The sequence below is a fragment of the Vipera berus genome (genome assembly GCF_964194415.1).
Source record: "Vipera berus genome assembly, chromosome: 3".
In the NCBI taxonomy this organism is placed as follows: domain Eukaryota; kingdom Metazoa; phylum Chordata; class Lepidosauria; order Squamata; family Viperidae; genus Vipera; species Vipera berus.
Window position 1 is genome coordinate 57111641 of NC_138204.1, and position 20952 is coordinate 57132592.

Consider the following 20952-nt stretch of genomic DNA (forward strand, 5'->3'; position numbering starts at 1 on the left):
TCCCAGGGTCACGTGAACACCATTTGTGACCTTTCCTACCTGCCTTCCAACAATGAAGTCAATGGGGAAGGTCAGATTTGCTTAATGACTGCATGATTCACTTAACAACTGCAGTTATTCACTTACCTAGGGCAAAAAAGATCATAAAATCAGGCGGGATTCATTTAACAACCACCTTGCTTAGCAGTGGAAATTCTGTTCCCAATTGTGGTTATAAGTTAGGACTACCTGTAAACATTTCCCCTCCAATAGTTGCCCTGCTATGATTCATTTTCTTCTGGGAACACATTGCATGGGAGAAGCCACGGTCCAGTTAGTACTTGTAGCTACACATTCTTGTAGCTTTGTAATGTATAGTTTGGTTCTTCTTCAGAATTTTTAAATTGTTTTGCTCTTTTTTTATAGGATTATTAATCATTTAGTCAGATATTTAAAATTAATGTAAAACATACACTTTCTAATCAGGTGATTTATTTTTTTCTTCTTGTTGTAGCAATATGTTTCTGACACTTGTTTTTCTAAGAAAAAAATTAATACAAAAATAAGATAAATTATTCTATCCTATTCAGAATCTATCCCAGAAAATTCCATATACATTTCCACAATCTGCATGGACTCGGTTATCTTTATCATTATCTAAACAAGTAATGCAAAAAAAAAATTAGGCAAAGTGTAATTACAGAAGCACCCAATCTTTTGGTGTGGGGTGTTAACTCCCATTTACAGCATTGGTAAATGGTTTTGTCATAAGAGGTCTTTTTAGAACTTGTACATTTACTTTTCTTAGGAATGTTTCACTCTTCTTAATATTTGAAAGAGAAGGCAATTATAGTAATCAGATGATTAACAATTAGTAGATGTCTGAAGTAAGATGAAATGAGGTATTTCAAGAAATAACTACCTTGAAGAAATATATTTTTCATTACGTAGTTACCATGTGATGGCAATTTCCTCCCCAATTAAAATTGACTGACTATAAAATAGTGGTTAAGTATAAGCTGTGTGCCAACAAATCCCTGGTGCTCTGTCATTAGTTTATGAGGTTCAGAGGGAAGATATCTCTTAGACTCAGCTTTCCCTTTGCAATAGCAATATTGCCCCATTTTATTAAACAATCATATAGGAATTACTGTGGAAATATATACAGCTTTTGGATAGTATATGTTATGCTATGTTGCATTTACAACCAATATAAAGAAAGCCACAAATTCTCCTTACACAGCTTCAGAATTTTCTGCTGTCATCTGATAAGGACCAAAAAAAAAGATAACTGACTATAAATTAACAAAAATGAAATATCAGTAAATCCTAACAAAGATGGCCTGGTCTGGGCATACAACACATTACTAAAGGAAGTGTTGAAACTATTGAGAGATGTCTGTAATTGATACACTGAGATTCTCTATTGAGGTTTCATTTTACCCATCTGGATGTGGAATTTTAGCCAGAGTAAACACTTGGACGTTCTTTTATATATGACGGGGGGACTGAATAGCTTTCCATTCACCAAGAGCCATGTCCACTGCACTCATTATGTCTAGGCGCTTTTCTCTTGGGCCTGTTTGGTTCATGTTTCTGAGACAGTGCACTAGTAGCACTGATAGGATTTGCAGCTGACTTGGAAAGATCCAAGCATGTGCTTTAAAGAGGAAGGAAAAAGTACAGATTTATTAAGCTAGAGCACATCTTCAAATTGGATTATCTCAAATTTTCGGAAGCATCACAACATTGATTGGCTGGCCTGGAGTGGGAGAGGCTATGCAGAGACACGCCAGAGTGTGTGCAATTGGATCTCTTCCATTAGACTGATCAATAACTGCTGCCCAAGTGTGATGGTGGTGGTGTGGAGTGGTGTTACAAAACTGAATAAATATAGATGTGAGAGCTGAGAAATTGCATTACAATCAGAAGATCCAAGCCCAACACATATAACCTTTCACCTTAACACCCAGACTGGGAACCTTAAGTCATTCAGGAGCAGGGACATGCTACTTACTGAAGAAACCAAAGATTAAAAAGTGTTCTGTCCTATTTGGTCAGTACAAGATTTAAAGGTAGATGTTATGACTTAATCATTTTTAATTATGCCTTCTGTGACTATACTTTGTTATGCAAAAATTGGGTCTAAATGAAAGGTTTCAAAACCTATTTGGAATTTTGGGAAAGATAACATAGGCAGCTCATCACAACATGGCTAGAGGTCAAGTGGAGTGTTCTGCATGTGATTGTGTGGTAGCAATAGCTAGTCATAAAATAGCAGAAAGATATAAAGGTAATTTTTAAAAGAAAAGCAACTTACTCAAACATTCGAATAGATCATAGACATAGTGTTTGGTCTCCCAAACAACCCCACTCCTCTGAATTCATCATTCTTTTTCTCCACACAGTTATTTCTTTCTGTTGCTAAATCATTTTCCTCAAATCCATCCTGGATTATCTCTCTAGCATCTTGTTACTAAATTAAGTCCAGGTACCTGGGTTTACACAGCATTAAACCATAAGTAATCACATTAGCCATCACATTGTAACCAAATGGTTATTGAGCCCAGTTGCAGACTTTCTGTCTGAAATTTCACCACAGTATCAGTTGTCTTTGAGACTGTAGTGTGGTGTCTCCGATCTTATCAAGTAATAGGGTCCCTTCACTACTTTAATGAATTTTTGGCAGGTGACTTTTGCTCTTTCTTAAACAGTATTCCTGGCCTAGTGGGGCCTAAAGATATGCTGGTAACTGAAAACAACAAGGTCAGTTCAATGTTTTGCCCCTTTTTGGACATCATCATTAATGCACCCATGGTTTACTCAGTTAAACCATTTTTTTGCACTAAAAATGGACTAAATATATGGCCTGGGTTTGCTAGGACAAAATATGAATAGAGATTTTTGTCAGCAAATACAGCAACTAAATAATAATATTTTTAAAATCTAAACAAAATTTTAAAAGGTTCCCTTGTGGCGAGATAGGCGGCAAATAAATTTAATAAATACTTTTTTTTAAAAAAAATTGGAAATGAAGTGGGGCTATCTATCTATCTTGTGAAAGGGTAGTGCCACAGTTAGAATGGTACTGCCCTCAAGATACATCATTCCAACTAAGAAAGTATTGATTTCTGGTAGTATGAGGACTGATTGCTTACACCATTTGTCATGCTGCTTTATAAGTAGCAGGCTATAATATCAAAATACTTAGTAACAATACCAAGTGCCTATGGAAAAATGGACGTGGTTTAAGGAGGTCACATGAATTATATGCCTTTATTCCCATGCTTACCAAGGTCTGTATTTATGGGCATTATTGGAAAGTAAGGTATAGGTTAAATTTGACAGATTAATGATTCCTCTTCCATATCTCAATAATGTAATAATACTATTCCTGTGTACATTTGCTACAAATTTCCTCCTCGCATTTTGTGACCTAAACCAGTTTTGCTGAGGCAGCCATATTGAATCCCATCTAATTAGTGTACATTTAACATCTTGTTTTGCTTGGACCAGACAACACATCAGTAACCTATTGACCTTTCTGTTCAGTTGAGAAGCCCCTCGCAGCTGGGAACTCTTGGAATGCATCCTGCTAGACTTTTTTTTCCCTCTCCTTTTGCCTCCTTCAAACGTAGTGAGCCTAGATAAGTTTTTGGATTAAGGTGCTGACTGGAATGGCATTTGGGCTAGGAGATAGCATTTGTCTCTCTAAGCTATTTTCTGAATATGATTTAAAGTAATACATGAGGAAGAAACATATAATAAAGTCAGCACTTTGCTTATTAAGGGGAAAAGACTGTGCTGGGCTAGAAATAATATTAATTAGACAGATATATGACAAGTTAGGAAGCTTTTCAGAGATGTGTGTGTGTGCGCGCAGGCATAGTGCTTTTAAGATGGATGAATGGGAAATTAGTATCCAGATACTTGAGGGGCAGAGGAGAGAGAGAGAGAGAGAGAGAGAGAGAGAGAGAGAGAGAGAGAGAGAGAGAGAGAGAGAGAGAGAGAGAGAGAGAGAGAGAGAAGGAAGAGTTTGAGGTGGAGCTTGCAACCTTATAGAAAAGTTATGGTTTTAGAGTTCTAGATCTTCAAAATGATTAGATGTAATAGGTAGTTGATACTGATAACAGAAAAGCTAGTATCCTTAAGATTGACTTGATTGAAGTGGTTCTCATAAACATGTGATTGCTTCAGGAAAAGATACAGGTATTTGTGTTCTCAGGATACAGTAACTGACTACTTTCATTCTTCTCATAGTTAATTCCCTGCTGCTTCCCTGTTACCTGTTTCCTTCTCTGCTCCAGTTAAAATATAGCTGTTCACTTTGGATGCGATTAGTAATAAAATTTTAACAAGGATCTTATGAGTGTCTTTCTGTTATTTTTATGAAATCATTTATGGGCGTAGAGATGTACCTTCAAATTCCTCTTTGCTAGAGATTCCAAAGCATAGAAGCGGCATATGGTAAACCTTCTACAAATGCTACATTGCAGTGAAAAGCAAAGGAGGTTCATGTGCCCAAGAGTCTAATTTACACCCTTAGACTTATTACTGCAATTTCTCTTTGTGTTAACTTCTAGTCACTTTCTGTTCTCCACTGTGCAAGGCTTTATTTCCTGTTACTTTAGCTACTTCTCATTCAGCCTTTGTTTCTATTGATTGAAGAGTGGATGGGCTGTGAAGAGACATAACTGCCACCTACCTAGTATTCAATATGCCTTGTGGTTCTTCTTCACGTTAACAATGTTTAATTATTCAGAGCATTTCCACCCTATCACCATTTCAACTCTCCAGTTCATTAAAAACTGCTTGAAAATAATCCACAATCTTATTTTCTGCTACCAAACTTACAGCATTGAGAATACAGAGCAAAGATCACTACACTACCTTAAGGTCTTTTCGCCCTGGCTCCAGAAAATTTCAAGAGAAAGTTGGGCAGCTGGGGGACAGGGGAAGGATACCTAAACTCCAGTAACCTGGTGCTTTGCACATTAGGTATATCGTACAAGAGAGAATCTAGCATTCTTGTCAATCTCAGTTTGCTTTACTGCTAGGGATACTAAGAAGGAAATGCAGAGGTATCAGGCTGCCATCTTCTTACAGGTTGGAGAACAGTTGTACAACTGAAATTCAGGAAAAAGGAGAAGGAGTGAGGTAAGACTCCCCTAATGAGGAAGTGGCTTTCTTCCAAGTGCCACAAAACTCAGGATTTTCTAGATGAAAACTGACTTCCTTTTACACTGCAGCTGAACTAGAAGTAAATGGCCAAAGAGAGATGACAATACATTGTTACAGAAACCGGAATATAACTTGGGAGAAGAACAAACATCTTACATGCTGTATATCCATAATTTTTAAATACGAGCAATAACTCTAGTAAAAAAAAGAATCTAATATTGGAGCATTCAAGGGTCTTTCTATAGATTGCTTGATAAGCACCAGTGAGAAAGTCCACAGAGCTTATTTTGATGTCGGGAATCCTTTTTTTTCTTTTTTGAAATTGATCCATATTGTTCATGATCTTGTTTTACTTAAGGTTAGTGGGATTGTATGCCAAGAAACCCATTTCTTGTCAGGGAGATAAACTGTATGTGCAGTAGCTGATGCTTGGGAGACTGCTAGATGTCTGAATAGAAGCCATATGAAGTATAAGAATTCAGTGGGAGCAAAGAGACCATTACATAAGATGACTTGGGCTTCATGCGTAGCTGTAAGCCACAGAGGAGCTTGCTTAGTGTAGTTTAATATATTTGTGAATGCTTATAATATATTTAATAAAACTTGATTAAACAGCTCACAGTTTAGAACAGTTATTTCATCAGCAAACCTGCAGTACCTAGGACAGCTCATAAAATCTCACAGATATACCTCTGAGAAAAGCTGAAACTTAATGTTAGCCTCAGTTCTATTCCTCAACTAAAGTTGATCGGAATTTAAAGGGCATGTTTTGTTGGAACCCCGTAGGTTAAAAATATTAAGAGCAATAATTGTTGATGAATGGCAGGAAATATGCTCTGAGGGCAGCCCTGCTAGATTTGTACTAGTCTTATCTCCTTTCACTTTGACACAAAACTCATTGCACCCCATTTTTCTTTCCCTGCTCTTCCTCTTTTCATTTTAGTATGGCTGCATATTAACATGTTCCATTCTAGGCAGGAGTTTATCCCTTAGAGCCCTTGAGACAAAGGAGAAAACTCATCACTTACAGTGGACCTTAACTGAGATGTGGGGCAGCTATCAAGAAAGTAGACAGAGGGAGGTATGGCTCTGCTTGTGCCATAGAACATGTGGTTCAAGCCTCATTTTGCTGCTGTATGAGGAGGTCAAGAAGGCAAAGTTTCTAGAGAGGTGAATTATCAGAGGGAGTGGTAACAGTGGGTCAGGCACTTCCAAGCAGGGGGTAATAGAGTTAAGGTACAGAATCTTGTGGGGAGCCCAGCATTAAGGCAATGAATAGAATTTAATCTGCCCTGAGCAAGGTAGTAGGGCCTTTAATATTATGTCAGGCATATAGCCTATGCTGGTGAGCTATCCTTCATAGAAGCTAATGCCACTCGGATAATTGAATTAGCCCCTCTTTTGAAAGGAAAAGTATGGGATTGGCAGCTGGGCATTCATGCCTTGCAGCTGCAAAAGGAATGAGCAGTGGACTGCAAATTCAATCAGGTGAATAGGAGGAAGGACGCAGGTGTTTCCCTGACTTCAATCCAACTCCCTTCCCCAACCTAGTAGACTTCATTTGAGTCTAGTAGGTTGCAATAGCAAAGACACATCCCATTTCCTATTTCAAGAAGAAGACAACAACTTCATTTCCCCCAAAATTCATAAGGTCTTCACTTTCTATTTCTCTAATTAATTAGGAAATCCTTGTTTATTTTATTTCCAAAATGGTGATTTGGCTCAAGTATAAATATTTCATCCTGATTATCAGGAAAGAAAATCTAAACCATTCTGATTTAAATCCAGTACGGTATGAAAAAGTGAGTAACCTGGCTACTAGTTATAATTAGTACCTCCATGTTGCTTGCAGGCTTCAAGCAAAGATCTAAAATGAATCTGTTGCTATCAGGTTTGATTTAATAGAGGGGAACATAACAGGTAGATGAACAGTAAACCTGTGGAAGTTCTCCATAGATCTTTTCATTGCTTTCCAACTGGGCAAAAGTTCAGGAGTTTTCAAACAAAAGCAAAAAGGAAGTTTATTTGATCCTATGAGAAAGACCAACTTATGTCTGTTTTTACCCTATTTTCAGCAGTTTTTGTATATTTCTTTTTAGTATTTCGACTTAGGCTTACCCAAAATTCTTAAAAAGTTATTTCATGAACAATATAATTTGGCATTTCATTTGTAAGGCAATACAGTGAAGGAGTTACAAGTAGCAATTTACTTATTATAGTTTGCAGGTACAAAATTATAGCATCAGGAATTTTAAATACAGTAGAATGTGCCAACTTACTGAAAAGTCACTTGACCAATTGATGGTTTTAACACATTACTATATATGTATTATATAAAAACAGTGTGTAAGCTGTGTACGAAAAGCATACACATGCTTTTTTTCATATCTATACTTAGCGCTGGGATGGATAACCTTTCAATTGGGCCATGTGAAGCTCTTGGGTCATTTTTAAACACATTTAGCAAGTAATCAGTTTAGTCTTAAGACATGAATGATTTTCCCTTCTCCAGCAATCTTAGGGGTAGGGAAGAAATGGGAAAGAAAAAGGGAAACAGCAAAAATATTTTAAAAAATGGGTGATAGAAAGAAAACGTGTCTATTTCTTTAGTGCAATGAATCCAATGAAAATAACAAAAGTTGCATTCATCCTTCCTAGGCCATGATACCTATACTGATCACCTTAAAAGATTTTTATAAAGGGAAATAAGCACTCAAGGGCAAACTAACATAACATAACATAACATAACATAACATAACATAACATAACATAACATAACATAACATAACATAACATAACATGCTGTAGGGCCTTAAGTTGTTCAAGAAAAAACGGTAAGTGACACCTTGATTGTAGGAAAGAAATATTAGCCACAAATGCATTCCATGAGTGAAATAAATTGAACAAGAAGTGATGGATGGGAACTTTGAAACTTCAGTTTCAAAAAGGAACAATCTAATTATTCTTTTGCAAAACAAAAATACTGTTTGCCCACTAACTCAAGTTCAACCGATGCATATACTGTATTCTGTAAATCTCAAATATATTTTTTTAAAAATACAGATAAGATATGTTCCAAGGCTAAGTTAAAGCACAGATTGGATGCACAACTAGTCAGTAAAAACCACATTCTGTTCTGGTTGTGCTAGCTACAGCAGCTCTTATGGAAGGACTTAGTCTTTCTTATTTGCAGTTGAAATATTTTGAACATTTGTAGCAGCTCAATGGATGCTTAGACTGCTGCAAGCTGTGATCCAAATAATCTGAAGCAACAAGTAGATGCAGGTGTTTGAGGGTTGAGATGGAAAGAAGAAAAGAAGAAATAAAGGGTAAGTTTGGGGAAATCCTTCCTAAGGGCTTGGGTTGAAATTGTGTTGACTGGCAAGAAGAGTTGTAGTCAGGAATATTGGCTAGGAAAATAAAACAGCTTTCCTTGGCTACAAGATTCCAATTATTGATAATGCATTGCTTTTCTTTACGTAGAGAAGAAGCAGACAACCTTTTTGAGAATTATACTTTAAAAATGTTAATTTTTGTTTAGTCATTTCTGTCTCCAGGAAGTGATAATAGTTGTTCTCAGATGTTTTTATATATTTTAAAGAAATTAAAATAATTAAGGCTGTTCTAGGTTTGCTGCTGAACTAGGTGCTTTGGAGGGCTATATTAAAAGGGCTTTGAAGCTACATGCAGCAATGGATGTGAGTTACTCGCCCCTGATATAGACAATTTCAGTTGCATGCTTATGTGTCAAAGCTAAGTGGAATAATGGTGACAAGATAAAAGTAAGGTTAAAAAAGACAATGGTCACCTATCACAGACTTGCTGCTCAGATTAGATTTTGTCACAATTCTGTAGGGTTTAAGAAGAATTGAACAATAGTAACTGGTTGTTTGAACTTATTGTAATATGTTTTGTGGTAACACGTGGCCCAGGCATTTGCTTTTCCACGTCCCAGATATTGAGTACTTTAAAAGTTCAAATTTTGATACTTTCATAGTATATTAGAGAGGCAGTTAAATACAAAATGTGGCCATCAAGTTTCAAAAGCACCTGAAGGCAGGACAAGAAGCAATGGATGGAAACTAATCAAGGAGAGAAGCAACCTAGAACTAAAGAGAAACTTTCTGACAGAACAATTAACCAGTGGAACAACCTGCCTCCAGAAATGGTGAATGCTCCAACACTGGAAGTTTTTAAAAAGAGACTGGACAGCCATTTTTCTGAAATGGTGTAGGGTTTCCTGCCTGAGCAGGGAGTTGGACTAGATGACCTCTATGGGCCCTTCCAACTTTAATATTATTACTATTAAAATGCATTTAACTTCATTCTGGGTCTCCTTGAACAAACTAAACTCCAAATTATAGGATATTTACCGGTATCTTATATCTATTACACGTAATGTGTATATAGACTATTCCTCCTTCTATGCATTAATACTATTATAGATACGTATTCTTTTTTCTGCATTTTGTGTTGTTTTGGTCAGCTTTTTTATTTTTTTAAAAAGAACCTCTTGCTCCATCTCTCTTCGCTATCCAAAAATGATTAGAAAGAATTATTGCTATTAGGACGTCTTTCTTGGTGAAAGGAGAAAGTTGCCTCATTCATAATTTATACCCTCAATTACTATTAATAAAGAAATATTTCAGCAGGAGATCGCCTGGGAAAATTACACGTAACATTGCATTAACATTCTATTTGAACATTTTCATCACATTTGTTATAGAGTTAATAAGAGGGATATGCTCCCCTGACTTCTTCATGAAATTATGGGCTGCCTATGATAGTTTAATCTTTTAGACTTTATATAATATATTCACTTTGCTAATTGAGCCATCCAAGGAGCAGTTAGGAATGTACTTAAATGGGGAAGACAAAGTAATCAAGGCCATGACTTCCTGACTAAAGAATTCTCTTCCGGAGATGAGAAGTTGCTTGCATGAATCAGATGCACATATGCTTTCTGTTTCTCTTGATACTTTATATAGTTAGTTCATGTACTGCTCTGTCCAGATATTAGTCTGGGTTTAACCCTTGTTCAGATGAGTTTATCATTTAAGTTCAATATATATGAAGCTCTAGATCTGTAGTAGTAACAGCAGAAAATGGAACGCTGATCTATTTGTAGGTAAAACTGAAGCTATAAAAATAGTTGACATGTTAGGATAATATAAATATCTAGAACTGCCAGATGAGTTCAGAATTAGGGTGTGCATCATTTGCTTCTGTGGGCAAGGATGCAAACATATTGATTTTGCAGAGACTTTTGAAATGCATCTCTTCTGTCATTCACCATTGGCCAGGCTAGTAAGGGTTTATGAAAACTGAAGTTGAGTAATGTCTGGAAAAGAGGCTTTGCAATTGCAACTCTGAGCACAAGACATCATTTTTATTACTCTGTCTACTAGCAATTCAAATACTTTTTCTTCAGTATTTTCTATTTCTTTTATGCTGCCTGAAAGTAATCCAAAATAAGAAGAATTTTGTTGGAGCATGAAATGATTTAATTTTCTTTGTTTCTGTCTAACTCTGGGATCCTATTCTTCTCAAACTAAAGCTATACTCATTACCTTCTCTGTTTCAGCCATTCTCCAGTGGTTTATCTAACCAGCCTCCTATTATCAATTCATAATGCTCTTGAGGCAAAATAAGACTTTTTCGAATGTCACATTTAAACTTCTTGTCAATGTATATTTTCTACTCAAGAATAAGTAATGACTTAGTGAATTTGGAATTTAAATGTGTTGAAATGGACATTAGAAATTAATTAGCTTAACCAAGATGATGACCAGTTAGGTAGTAATCATAGGAGATTCCTAGTCCATCAACAGAAGTGGTGGATATAGAATTCTTACAAAAATATATAAATAGACAAGCCAGTGCCATTCTGCTTCTTCCATTCTTATATACAAGCACTTACAGAATACTGAACAACAGAATTGGAAGGGACCTTGGAGATACAGCACCAATTAAGTTTGCATGTAACCACTTTTATTCTTGCCAATCAGAAGCAAGAAAGACAAAGCAACTGAATAAAGCACTTAGTTTGTAAAATGTCATTGGTTGAAATTTGATCAGGATAGAACAGGAGTATAAACAGGAACGGCTTTGTAAACACAACTGCAGCTGGGATAAATTTAGCTAGTTGGGGCTGCAGACTCAGCACTACAGGACACCGTGTCAGGACATTCTTGCAAGGAGAGGAAACTGGATAAACAAACAAAGCTTGTCCCTTCACTTGTTCTCTTGATTGTAACCCAACATTTGTATTGTAACCCAAACAATTGTTCCTCACATTAGAGATCAAGTATAAATTTAATGTAATTTTGCTCTTCGCCTTTACAATACTTTTTGAAATGATGATTTGCCATGAATCTATGTCATCTCTAAATTACAGTTACTTTCCATGTCCTTTAGCGAATATCCAATTGAAGGAAAATTTTGAATGTTCAGGAATTAATAGTCTGCATACCGTATTTGTACTGTATATTGTTTGCATAGGGTTCCAAAACTGTCCTTTCCATGCAAGTACTTAATCCAACGTTCATATTCATGCACAGAAGCTTTGAAGAAGAGAGAGATAACTGTGTCTGCACCATTTGGTTACACTTTATAGGGATATTATCTTAAATATCAACCATTATTTTCCTATTATTATCTAGAAATGATAACTCATAACTAATAAGTAATTATTAATGTTTTTTCAAATAGTTACTTCAAGTAACATTCTTGCTTTGTAGGAATGATACTTTGAATCATAATCTTCATGACACAGCATTTTTGAATTCTTAATTTCTGATTCTCTGGATCACTTGCAACCATTGTAAAAGGAAACTTTAAAAGAAATATGCTTTCCAATCAGTTATATCAATTAATTTTAGCAGGACAGAACTGGCTTGTCCTGGAAGGTCATCTGATCTTCAATCCCTCATAATCACAGTGATGTTCACATTCACCTTTTCAAGCCATGTATACATATACTCACATATTGGCAGAGAGATTTGCATAACCAGAGCATGTGACACATGTTTGATATAAAATCCAATGACATGTGACATTTGATAAAGGTCATTTCTTCTCCAAGAATTTATAACTGTGCCCCAGCCAAATAATCTTCAAGGTCATTGTCTTTTCAATAAAGATATTGATCCATCCTAAAGGTATGAAAAGCAGAATAGGGATTACATGTAAGATACAAGATTTAAGAAAGAGGTTATGGGGTAATTTCTCATTTTTAGGAGAGTTTATCATTAACACGATAGCAAGTGCAGTGGCTACATAAGAGGAAGTAAGTAGCTGAAAACAAGTCAAATCTGTACAGACCAGATACAGCCATTTAATGAATGAGACAAAAAATAGAAATAGAATATGCTGGCAAGGTTTTGAAAATTCTATTGCAAAATTCAGTATCTAAGCATACTAGCAATTTCAATAAGATTTCTTATTGCTGATGCATGCTAGGTAATTGAGAAAGCCAAAGAATTGCCAAAAATAAATCAATATGTGTTTCATTGATTATAGAAAGGCCTTCAGTTAATGTCAACTATGTCAAGCTTTGAAATGTCGTTAGAAAAATTAGAATCCCAGAATATCTTACTGTCCTCCTACAAAATCTATAGAAAGGTCAGGAAGCCATAGTCCAGATAGGATGTTGTGAAACAGACTGGTTCCAGGTAGGTAAGGAGTGACACAAGTTGCATACGCTCCAGTTATTTATTCAGTTTATATGTTGAATATGTATCAAGAAAAGCTAGATTGGAGGCATGGTTTAAATTAGTGAAAGAAACATTAGTAACCTGTACTATGCAAGTGACTCTATTCTGATAGCTGAAAATGCAAATGATTACAAGCTCTAGTAATGGAAATTAAAAAGCACAGTGAAAAAAGGAATACAATTAAATATAAAGAAGACCAAACTCACAACCACAAGTATAGCAACCATACTTAGAATTGGCAGTGAAGACACTGAAATTGTGTATAGCCTCTGCCTTTTAGAATCAACTATCAACAATAAAGAAAACAGCTGTCAAGAAGTACTTAGTATATTAACACTTGGTAAACTATATTATCATGGAGAAAGCTAGGGAGTTCCAGAAAAACATCTACTTCTGCTTCATTGACTATGCTAAAGCCTTTGATTGTGTGGATCATAACAAACTGTGGCAAGTTCTTAAAGAGATGGGAGTACCAGACCATCTTATTTGTCTCTTGAGAAACCTATATGCGGGTCAAGAAGCAACAGTGAGAACTGGACACGGAACCACTGATTGGTTCAAAATTGGGAAAGGAGTCCGGCAAGGCTGTATACTGTCGCCCTGCCTATTTAACTTATATGCAGAGCACATCATGAGAAAGGCAGGGCTAGATGAATCAAAAGTTGGAATTAAGATTGCCGGAAGAAATATCAACAACCTAAGATACGCAGATGATACCACTCTAATGGCAGAAAGTGAAGAACTAAAGAGCCTCTTGTTGCAGGTGAAGAAGGAGAGTGCAAAACTTGGGTTGAAACTTAACATTAAGAAAACCAAGATCATGGCATCTGGCCCTCTCAATTCCTGGCAAATAGATGGGGAAGAAATGGAGGTAGTGACAGATTTTATTTTCCTGGGCTCCAAGATCACTGCAGATGGGGACTGTAGCCAAGAAATTAAAAGACGCTTGCTCCTGGGGAGGAAAGCCATGGCAAATCTAGACAGCACACTAAAAAGCAGAGACATCACCCTGTCAACAAAAGTGCGTATAGTCAAGGCTATGGTCTTCCCAGTTGCAACGTATGGCAGTGAAAGTTGGACCATAAGAAAGGCTGAGCGCCAAAGAATTGAGGCCTTTGAACTGTGGTGCTGGAGAAGACTCCTGCGAGTCCCTTGGACTGCAAGGCGATCAAACCGGTCAGTCCTAGAGGAGATCAATCCTGACTGCTCTTTAGAAGGCCAGATCCTGAAGCTAAAACTCAAGTACTTTGGCCACCTAATGAGAAGGAAGGACTCACTGGAGAAGAGCCTAATGCTGGGAAAGATCGAGGGCAATAGAAGAAGGGGACGACAGAGAATGAGGTGGCTGGATGGAGTCACTGAAGCAGTAGGCATGAGCTTAAATGGACTCCAGAAGATGGTAGAGGACAGGAAGGCCTGGAGGAATGTTGTCCATAGGGTCGCGATGGGTCGGACACGACTTCGCAGCTAACAACAACAACAACAAACTATATTAACACCTGGTAAACTAGCGGTGAAGGTCTTGGGGAAAAATATGTGTCAGAATCATGCAGACAATGGTGTGATTCTTTATGGAAGGAAAAATTGGACTTTGGAGAAGCAAGAAGCAAGAATATTACTGTTTTTGAACTTTAGTGTTGGAGACAACTTCTGAAAATATTATGGTTAGCCTGGAAAACTAACTGATCACAAAATAAACTAATGCAGAGTTCTCGCTTAAAGTACAAATGACCAGGTTTAAAGTACCATATTTATCTACATTAGGCAAAGACCCAACTCTCCTGAGAAGTCTCGAATGCCGAAAAAAGGGGAAAGAGGAAAAAAGAAGATGACGAGCAGCAAAGGCAATAGATACACTACTGAAAAATCTGAAGGACCAAGTTGAGGATAGAGCATCCTCAACCAAGTCTATCTGCGTGATCACTAAGAGTCAACACTAATTTAATGATTCATCATCATCATCATCATCATCATCATCATCATGGCTTATGAAACAATAGAGAGCCAAAGGGAATTTCCTAATCAAATTCACTGAAATGTTGATTTCACTGCAAAAGAACTGGGAGTGGGGGTATGAAGTAGTGTATAATATTTCATCTCCAACTGCAATCCAGAAATTAACATACATGAAATAAACTGCCATCATTGGAATGTCATCAATAAAAATCAAGTGAAATAAGTAGACTGTTTACTGTTCAAATTATTATATTGAGAGATTTACTTTAATAAATCCTTAATATCCCAAGGAAGTTTGGTGTTCTTTTAAGTGAACTAATTGATTGATTATGTTCTATTACATCATTTTTGACTGTTAGTGACCACATAGATTTTCTCCATCATGATCTGTTCCTAATTTGATCCTTCAAGTCTTCCAATGGTGCATTAATTGCCACTGTAACTAAGTCTATCCACTTCCCTGCTGGTTGTCCTCTTCTTCTCTTTCCTTCCATTAAGAAAACTATTCATATATTAATTTATAGTAATATAGCAATAGTGTACCAAACTAACAACATTGTAACTTATGCCTGTACAGTGAATTCTCTATGCTGAGGAACAGAAAGTCTACAATATGATTGCCAACAGCATTAATCTGTTGGCTGCTTTTAATTCAGAATTAAGCAGAAGGGACTTATAAACATCTTTTTCAGGGCTAGGTGGTCTGAATGAAACAACTGCCTTTGGAAGTAATTCAGGTATACCAGTTGGATTATGTTAGGACAAGGTTTAGGCATATCGCAAAATAATTGGTGATTTTAGATTACTTCTAGTCTTGAGACTGGAGACAGTTTCCTATTATAAGTCATGCTATTTGAATAATCTTCAATCCTGTCTTTGGCTTGTTTTTCTTTACACAGTAATGTAGTAGCTTAGTGTGACAAATTCATATTTGCAAAGCTTGATGCAGAAGGACTGCAATTGAAATTGCAAATTTGCAATTCATTGAGAGCACCTCACTGAAGCCCAAACTACACTGAGCTAAGCTCACTTCTACTGAGGTGGTTTTTCCAAACAGAAAAGACCGTGGCGGATAGAGTTCCTTCATTGCTGTCTAAACTGCTGTGAGTTATGGTTTTCTCCAGCCTTTAATTATACAGTCAGCCCCAATTGCCTCTTCCTAACAAGGCTGACAGGCCAATCTCTCAAGAGCCCTTAATGTGTTATCATCTCTTGCTGGGTGACCTCATATTTCTAACTGCTCCAAGCAGGGAGGGAGGGAGGAAGGAAAAGTGTCATCGTCTTTTTCCCCATCTCCTGTAAGCCCACATCCCCAGGCTCATCTGTTCAGGCAAAGATCAGCCCATCCATCACTTCCCCGTTTGGGCTATTAGATGATTAAAGGCATTTTTTATAATATTTGGATGAGTTTTCAAAGCTTCTTGAAAGTGTCTGATTAATACTCATTTAACCCCTTCCTGATCAGGATGTAGATCAGCAAGTTACAAAGTTATGCATGGACAAGACTGCAAGATGCATTTGCTTTTTGAAGGATTTTGTTCCATTGGTTCATACCCAGCATTTTGACAAGGTGTGATTCATGTTCCTGAGACACCTGCAGGAAACAGTTCTTCCTAGTGGTTTGTGAGGTTTTAACGGTTCTGGGGGAACAGGAAATGGGACCTTGGTTTGTTATGCAACAGGCTGTGCACATGTACAGTATAGTGTCTGGAAATGATTCCTAAGTTGCTCTTAACAGCAGTGGGCCTGTATGGATAGCAGTTATGTGACCCAACAAGAATATCAGCCATTGATGGGAGCATCATGGAATGTTGGCATGTTAGCTTCATCTGTATGTTTTTCTGTATTGTACTAGACCCATAGAAGGAGAACATAATAACCTCATTAACCTAGACTTTCTCTCTTTCAGTTGTATAAACTTAGCAAACTATATCTTCTATAGGCAGGTTTTGGCCACTGCTCAGCACCTGAATCAGATCTCTTTCAGGTTTGATTTTGTTTTGCTTGGTTTAGTCTGAACTACTATAAACCATTCATTTCCTCAATTAGTATCCTAATAGCACTTACAACTAAATGCATTATTTCTAAAGGCAAGGCTGGTAAATTAGGCCAGCTCAGATTTTTTGTATGTTAACTAATGAATTAATGAATTATGGATATTTATATACTGCCCACCTCCAAAGACTCTAGGCAGTTTATAGTAATAAATGCCAAAAAGATAAATTAACCACAATCCAAAAACAAAGAAACCAATTGGTTAAGAAAACAAATTCTTCTAAAGCCAAAACAACAACAAAATTCACATTAAAATGGCAGCCCAGAATCAACCCCCCCCTCCCAAAATCTCATAAAACAATGTTAAAAAATCATGACACTCATATTCATGTTTAAACAAAACAGCCTTAACAGTCATATAGAAGTTCAATGCTGGAATAATTTACTTTGAAGATTGCTGCAAATGTATTGACATTTATTTTTACAATTATAGAGAAGAGAATATTTAAAATATTCCATTCTCGTTTATTTCTAACTAAGGTTATTGACAATTAATGTAATTTTTGCAAGTTAAATAAAGATTTTACTTCCAGGTCCCAGTTACTACACTGGATAAACATTTTAAGAGGTTAGCTGTAAATTAATCAGTACTTTTTGTTTTTATTTATTTAGGATAGGATGAAGTGGTTTAAATAGAATACTCAGATTTAGATTACTTTTTAAAGTTAAGGACATATAGCTGGTATATCACACATGCCAAATTATTGTCTCTTTCCTCCCTTATATTGTTTAAGGAAACAGCACCATTTTGCAACTGAAGAAACAGGGGGAATGCTAGTAGTAATCATACAAAATATAGATATTTAATGTAATATTGAAGGATGTGAAGATTTCAGTTAAAACAATGTATTAATTTGATTGATCAGGAGAATTCTGTTGAATGACATGTGAGGAAGATTAAAGAGGGGATGGTAAAAGCACAGAAATAGGCAAAAAAGACTATTTGTCTCTGTCTGTCTTCCCAAAGTTCTATTTGATTTTGTAGACTGTTTCTTTGTAGTGATCAAGCTAGGATTCTCTCGAGTTCAATTTTTATACCAAATTGCCAGCATGAGTTGTGTGTGAACAAACAACATTCACTAAGGCACTTTGCAAGAGATGATTCAGTAATTAAAAATCTCTGAGAAACAAAATATGAACTGGATTCAAATTGATTTGTAGGACAGTAAACATGTCTGCTCTTCTAAGAGGGTAACTAGCTGATTAATAGCTGTTGCTCTGGAAAGGAATAGAGACATGCTGATATAGCGGTTAAAGCAGTGGTTCTCAACCTTTTCTTAAACACATACCCCCTTTAAATACCTTCTGTGGCCATGGACCACCAAGACTTGAACACAAGATTTAAATCATAACATTTCCCCTGTGGTGACATTGCACACACACCTCCAGGTACAGCACAGGTTGAGAACTACTGGACTTACTACTGGACTAACACTTGGAGACACAAGTTCAGATCCACTTTCAGCCACGGAAGTTCACTGAATGCTTTTGAGCCAGTCATTTGCAGATCGACCTGTCCTATCTTGAGGAAGAAAATGGGAGGCGGATGTGGATAATTTTCTTTGGGCTCCTGGGCAGAAGAAAGTATATAAAGCAAATCAATAAATATAGTCTCAAGCTGCCTACATATGAAAATGTGATGCCCATTTAGTGAGATGGTTTAACAGCATTTATCTTTCTTTAAATAGATTCTACAGTAAAATATTACAGTGCTTTGGGAATAACAGAAAAGTTACATTGATGTGTGCAAAGGTGTGAAAGTAACATCTGTCCACAGTTCCTTAAAATAATTAGGTCTTCTGTGGGATTGTGGGGCCAGTAGTTTTAGAGTTGTATACAGGTGCTGTGTTTATGCTTCTGCATGTTTCTGAAATACTGTGCAGCATTATTCTACAGTTCAATTTATATAAGACTTGTACGTTATTTCTACATTTCTCTTTCTTAATCTCATTATACTTACGTGGTTCCTTGTGAAAAAATATTAGGTATCAGGATCTATAAAAACAATCTGTTTAGAGCAGTTCTTTTTTGTGTGTTCATTATAAGATTAAAGCTGCAGCTTTGGATATCTAATCCCATGGTACTGTAGTAACTATATTTGGAAAATCTCTACTGTTAAATATCACTTGCTCAGCTATAGGAGTCAGTTGATTAATGGTCTTCCTTCTGATGTGATTGTCATATCTCATAATCTCAATTTCTTGTCAATTGATTGCCAGATAGAAGCGACAGCCAAGGAGGGCCACCAGTGTCTGCGGGGGCCAGCCAGCGCATGGCGTTAACTTTTCCCCTCTGTAAGTGTTTATTTTTTTTATTACTGTTCTGGAATATTTTGGAAAAGCAGTAGAAGCATCATCAATTTGTGTAGATGATATTAGGACAATAATAAAAATATAGTTAAGGCATAAAAAGATACTAACAATATATTAAAAGTATCACTACTGAACTGTACTATAGCATTCGATTGAAAATTGCTGGGAACAAATCTGTCACTGTTTTATCAAGGGTGTTTAATATTGAATCTGCTCTGTTTTAGCAAAAAGATTCATTATAAGCAGAAGTGGGTAGTTATGAGTGAAAAATCACTTAAAAATTGTCCTTAGAATACTAGATGAGAAATGAAAATGAAACAGTCACTTTCGGGTTGGGTCAGGCAAAGGTTTCATTCTGGATTTTACAGTAATCATTAGTGAATGCCAGTAAGAATATGTACCTGCTCTGCAAAGGTTTTAGCTCATATCTCTACATTATGAATCCCTTTGTGAGCATTGTGCAGTATAGAATTAGAATTTTACTGTAATACCTGGCTTGTTAAAAACTATTTATAATCTTCAGGGGTGGGGGGGATACTTTCTATAGGGATTACTGGCATGGCATAGAAAAACCTCTTCTCTTTTTTCCTGTTTCATATTTCCTTGTTTCTACTGCAAATTAACCTTTGTTGTTACTGTTGTCTTTCCATTGTTCAGATATTCTAAATGCCTTGTGGACTACAGTCAGTTCGGATTATATATTGGTCCTGTTCATATGATAATAATTAATTATATCATGAATGTATTTACTTATATTTCATGTTTCTAAACCACCCTTCTTCCTCAAAAGGGAGCCGTACACTATAATAATATTGTTAAGTAGTGTAATTAAAAATTAACATTAACATTAAAATTGGGTATGTATGTAGCATCCCTGGGGGGGGCGTTCATCCAAGCTATCTAACATGTTGACAACTTATTTAAATAACTGAAAGACTGCTAGATTTTTCCTCAACTAGACAAGCTGTATTTGGGGCTTGACTCACCTGTTAATTTAGTCAATTAATTCCCCTATGTTATGAGCCTAGCGCCTTGGCAGTCAGTTGATTCTTCTTCCTGTGAAAAGGGGATCTCTCCAGGAACTCCCACCTCTGTCTCAGTTTTCGCCACCCTCATAGAAATGATGGGAAAAGGGCAGAAAGAATTCAGGGTCGTTAAACCCATGAGTCTGTCACCAGTGGCAGTGCCAATTATGGTCACACTACAACATTGAAATCTAGTAATATACAAATATAGTAGAGATTGGGTAGGCTTTCTCTTCAGTTTGGAATAATGGGCTACATACCAGCCAATCAGGTGAAGTGGTTGGATGAGTAGTTTTTTGGATTGCGCCATCACCTGTTCCCATAGCAGCTTTTGATATGTGTGTCCCATTCTTCCACTTTACTGACGAGCATATAGAGGAAGAAAGTAGATGACCTTCGGCATGTTTATTGACACTCCCAGAGTTCATACTGCAATTCTACAATCTTTCCCTGAGATTATTAAAAATTAATTGATTGCTTTTATATCTCTCTATGGTGCCCGACACTGCCATGAGAGGGGCCAAGAGGAGGAGGGTGTGTGCAGGTGGAGCAAACACGCTGATAAATGTTAATTACTCTTTTATGGCCCTTGTCAAATTCCAAAGCAAGTCATAAATTCATTAAACTCTAACGGATTAAGCACATGCAGCTTATTTAACCACCATAAACAAGATCATTTGGATGTTGGTTTTCCCCTTTTTATTGCTTCAGCAGCAAAAAAGGAGAAAA

At 36.5% G+C, this 20952-nt stretch overlaps 1 protein-coding gene across 1 annotated transcript in view; it reads left to right on the forward strand.

Annotated features, from left to right (window-relative positions):
* RNF220 (ring finger protein 220) overlaps positions 1 to 20952 on the forward strand; it is a 336566-nt gene that overhangs the window by 106786 nt on the left and 208828 nt on the right. The window contains 1 exon segment of the mRNA XM_081322276.1: positions 19106 to 19180. Within this exon segment, the coding sequence (XP_081178402.1) occupies positions 19106 to 19180 (75 nt within the window).